Source organism: Galeopterus variegatus, unplaced genomic scaffold (assembly GCF_000696425.1).
Source record: "Galeopterus variegatus unplaced genomic scaffold, G_variegatus-3.0.2 Scaffold1802, whole genome shotgun sequence".
In the NCBI taxonomy this organism is placed as follows: domain Eukaryota; kingdom Metazoa; phylum Chordata; class Mammalia; order Dermoptera; family Cynocephalidae; genus Galeopterus; species Galeopterus variegatus.
Window position 1 is genome coordinate 268,800 of NW_007727913.1, and position 4,166 is coordinate 272,965.

The following is a 4,166-nucleotide window of genomic DNA, read 5'->3' on the forward strand; positions in this document are numbered from 1 at the left end:
GAGCGCCGCCGCGCTTCCCAAGCGGCGCACTATCCAGTGCGCCACCGGGCCAGCCCTCAATTTCTGATAAGGAAGATGTTTCCCGAGATTGTCTGCACAGGTTAATGTTCCTATTTTCCAAGTCAGGAAGAGTTAATGATCCTAGTGTTAACCAATACCTTTTGCTGCTGCTGGACACTGGACCGAGGTTCTAAATTGTCTTCAGGACTGGAGTTGGAGCAGTGCTAAGTGGCACAACCATAACTTAAAAATAAATTTAAATACACACACATTTGTATTCCTCTTCCATCTCCTTTTCCCTTTGGGTTAGAGGAAATTGGAAGTAGTAGCAGGTCTCAGATTGTGCATGATTCTGGGCATTAGAAAAATGTCACTACCAGGTGTCCCCTTCCCACGCCACAAGTACCCTTTGGATGCTCTGGGCCAGGAGGAGGAGGTGTCTCCCTTCTCCTAACCTGAGGAAAGCACGCTGATCAGCTTGTACTGACCCTGGGCCTGCTTTGCTATGACTCGCTGAGTGGCGGGAGACCTGTCTTCTGTTCCTCCAGGGGTCCTTAGGTGACCTAGTTACCCTTGCTGGGCTTCAGCTCCCCTGCCTCTAAATTGTAACAGTGATACATAGAATGAGAAAACACTTCTGCAGGGGAAGGGAGGGGAGAGGCTTTAAAGATGATCTACTGTGCTGCTTTCATCTCACAGATGAGACAATCGAGGCAATCAAGAGAAATTAAGTTGTACATATAAGGTCACAGCTGGGCAGAACTTGGGCTTTTTCTACTATATTTCTACTTAGTTTGTTTCTAAATAGCAATTCTAGCTCACTAGAATTCTCATAACATGAAAGGTCTAAATGAAACTCTTAAGGTTAAGTCTATTTTAAACATGCTATTTTAAATCAGCAAGTGTACTAAAGAGAGAGGAGGTGAAAAGCCAGGGCTTTTGACTTTATTAAAAGGGGAATCCTAGGGAGAAGGGATACAATACAGAGGTGGAAGGTGCTGAGCTTGGGGATGAGGCCCACTGGGGTAGGGGGACGTGCTACACTTCCTACTGCTGTCCTAAGTTGTCCTAAAGGGTCTTCTTGCCTGTATGCAATCTCTTGCCCCACTGCAGGATAAGAAAAAAGGAAAAAGAAAATCAGGCAGATGGGGTGGGAGGGTACCTGGTTCCTCCATGGTTTCCTCACAGGATAGCCACATGCCACTCCGGAAGGTAAGGAAGGAGAAACGGTCATCCCCAGTCTCCCAGCTGTATTGCACCACCTCCGGGGTTGATGCATTGGGGACGCCCCCATCCAAGGACATCGGCATGTCAAAACACTTGGTTGCCAGGCTTTTCCCGCACACGGGCTTGGGCACCTTCTGTGTTCCCACAAACCAGTAGTTGCTGAGCAGGGATGTCGTGGAGAGGCTGAGTGACAACAGGCTGAGGACGGCAGATATGAGTGTCCGCTGGCCGGAGAGGCCCTTCTGGAGCTCCATCTGCAAGACAAACAGAAGCGGAGGGGAAGGGAGCTGGAGAGCGGGTGTCAGAGCCTCTTGTAGAGATGTGCACACATTCCGCTGTGGCTCCCTCCGCTCCAGCCACACTCCTTCAACACTGACAGGCACAACCAGCCTCCAGGAGGTTTCTCCAGGAGCCGCATGCAAGCTCGGCTTCAGGAGTGGCCTGGAGCGAGCACCACAGCGATGGATGGTGCTTATTGAAGTTGGATCTTGTGCAGTGACTCCAGAAAAGAAGTGACAATTCACATAGATCCAATAGTGACACGGGCTGGACTCTGGGTATGATACTCAACAACACACAGAAGTAGGGATAAAGGTGATTGACCAGACAGGACAAATTGTAATGAGGATGCAGAAGTCTTCCACACATCGAAATCTTCTATTTCTACCTCAAAAGGTGAAAATGGTGTCTAATGGCCTCCAGCTGGCAATCCCCAGGGAGGACGTGCGTGTGCACCTTTGTGGAATGACATCACGACAGCCGACAGTCGTGTCCTGAGTGGCAGTGACGGATTAGCCCGCAGCCACTACTGGTACCCCTGGACCGACGGACTGAGCATCACTGCAGATGTTCTGCCGCCCAGTCTCTGTCTGCTGATGTCCTGCCTCTCTGAGGCTCATCCCAAGTCCCAACTGCTTCAGGAAGCTTCCCCAACCAGCACCGTCCGTGGGAGTGAGGCCTGTTTTAACTTTCTCCCTGGTACCCTTCCACATTTATTTGTCGTAACATCTTACCGCCCTCCACGCCCTCCCTCTGCCATTAGGTCTCTGTCCTTTTGTCTTCCCCACAGCATCCAGCACAGTGTCTGCACATGAGACACTCAACACTAACCTGCTTAGTAGATTGAAGATGGTCTGGACAAGCAGCAGAGAACAATAACCTCAGCCAGAATGTGATGAAACCACTGAGGCTATTAGGTGTAAGGTTTAGGAAGAGAATTGGGAGCACTTTGTGGTAATTGCTTTTGGTTAGTCTTCATTGAGAGGTAGTGGCACTGACTTGCTGAGGTATTTGTTACTGTAGCATAGTGAGTTATTGGTGTCCCCTTCTCTGCAGTTACAGTTTCCTCTGAAAGGAGTCCAGGAGGCTATGTTCTCTCAATGAGTGTAAACTGGATCACCCCTGGGGGCAGCAGATGGAGGCTTGAGGCTTTGAGGATAAAAGAGGGCGGTGAACCAGCTGGGATGTGGGGCTATTGAAAGCCCTGGAGAGGAGATGGGGCATATGGATTGGGAGAGGTAGTGAGCAGGGCCCAGCTTCCACCATCGAGATGACAAAATGGCAGATGGCGGGTAGCTGCTGCAGGGTGGCCATGGAGCCATGGGGAGGGTGCCCGTAGCCAAGCCCTTGGTTAGTGGAGAGGACCCTGGAGGGGCATCTCTGCAGCTACATATGGCAGCAGTGCCTGACTCATAGGAGGGACACTGTGGGTGGCAGCAGAAAGAACTTTGGCCCTGGTGGCTCTGGCTGGAGCCCCTGCTCTCCTTGTCATTTTCAGCCTGAGAAGAGGAGGGTGACCTAAAAAATGACCAGTATTAGACTTGTCAAACTTTGTCGAGTGGTAGCTTGGAGCCAGATTCAATTCGAGTTGGAAAAATAAAGAAATTTGGCAGATCTTGCACTTTGTGTTAGGGAGCAGTTTATATTGTCACATTAATACACACTGAACAGAAAAGAAGCCTGTGCTTAGTTGCTGACAGATGCTTCTTAAAGTAAATCATCTTGAGCTTTCCAGGGGATCTCTCATATCAAAATTAATCAGACCTAAATCTACTTAGCTTAAGAGATGTAAATAAAACCGTAGCTAAATAGACAGGCCCATAAATCTGCCTTTTCATCATCCCCAGCTTAACAGTTTCTACATTTAACAGAGAACTTTATCTTAGAAATATAACGGTTTGTTCTTCAGAATTTCCAGGGACTAAAACAGTGCATACCACAGCCAACGTGCACATTATTTATGGCATTAAGCAATACTAAGGTTCATATGTATATAAAAACCAATATGCAAAATATACTATATAGTATATAATAGGATTTAAAAAAAAACACTCAACAAATTAACTTCACCAAGAATTGTCAGTTCTTGTATGACTCTGGGTGACCTTGGCTAAGGACAAACAACCCACAGAATCTGGAAGGAGGAAAGATTTTATATTGCCAGGTCTCGGAGTCATAAGTTGCCCCATACCCCGAAAAGAATGTTTCCATCTTGTTTTTAGTTATTAAAATCCTACTGGTCTTAGTCACTGTTGTGTTACTATGAGTTATCGTTTCTAATTATTCTTATAGCCATTGCTTGAATAGGAAATGGACTTCCAGGTAAAACATCTTCACTAATCATCCTGTCTAAAGATTGAACTAAAGATTTAAGCAATTCTAAATACTGTAACCTCAGGACTCGTTTTCAAGAACTACTTTCAATCTTATTTAATTTGGAAATTTGTCTACTATCACATTACATCAGATTTTAACTCTACACTCAATCCATTTCAAGTTACACTTATCTGCAAACTATTCTCCAGGTTATTCAGAAATAAGACAGAATAACAAACCCCATACCAAGGTACCCTTACCTAGTGGCATCAAGGTGATAACCAACTTAAGGAAGAGGTGATTTGAGAAACAAAGGATGAGAGAGAGCTTGGGCTGAAGTTCAA

General features: G+C 46.6%; 1 protein-coding gene across 2 annotated transcripts in view; it reads right to left on the reverse strand.

Moving 5' to 3' along the window:
• The window catches only part of GSG1 (germ cell associated 1), a 17,901-nt gene that overhangs the window by 5,258 nt on the left and 8,477 nt on the right, over window positions 1-4,166 (reverse strand). For both annotated transcript variants that reach the window (XM_008579062.1, XM_008579061.1), the window contains exon 2: window positions 1,163-1,481. In XM_008579062.1, the coding sequence (XP_008577284.1) occupies window positions 1,163-1,481 (319 nt within the window). The remainder of the gene's footprint in view (window positions 1-1,162; window positions 1,482-4,166) is intronic.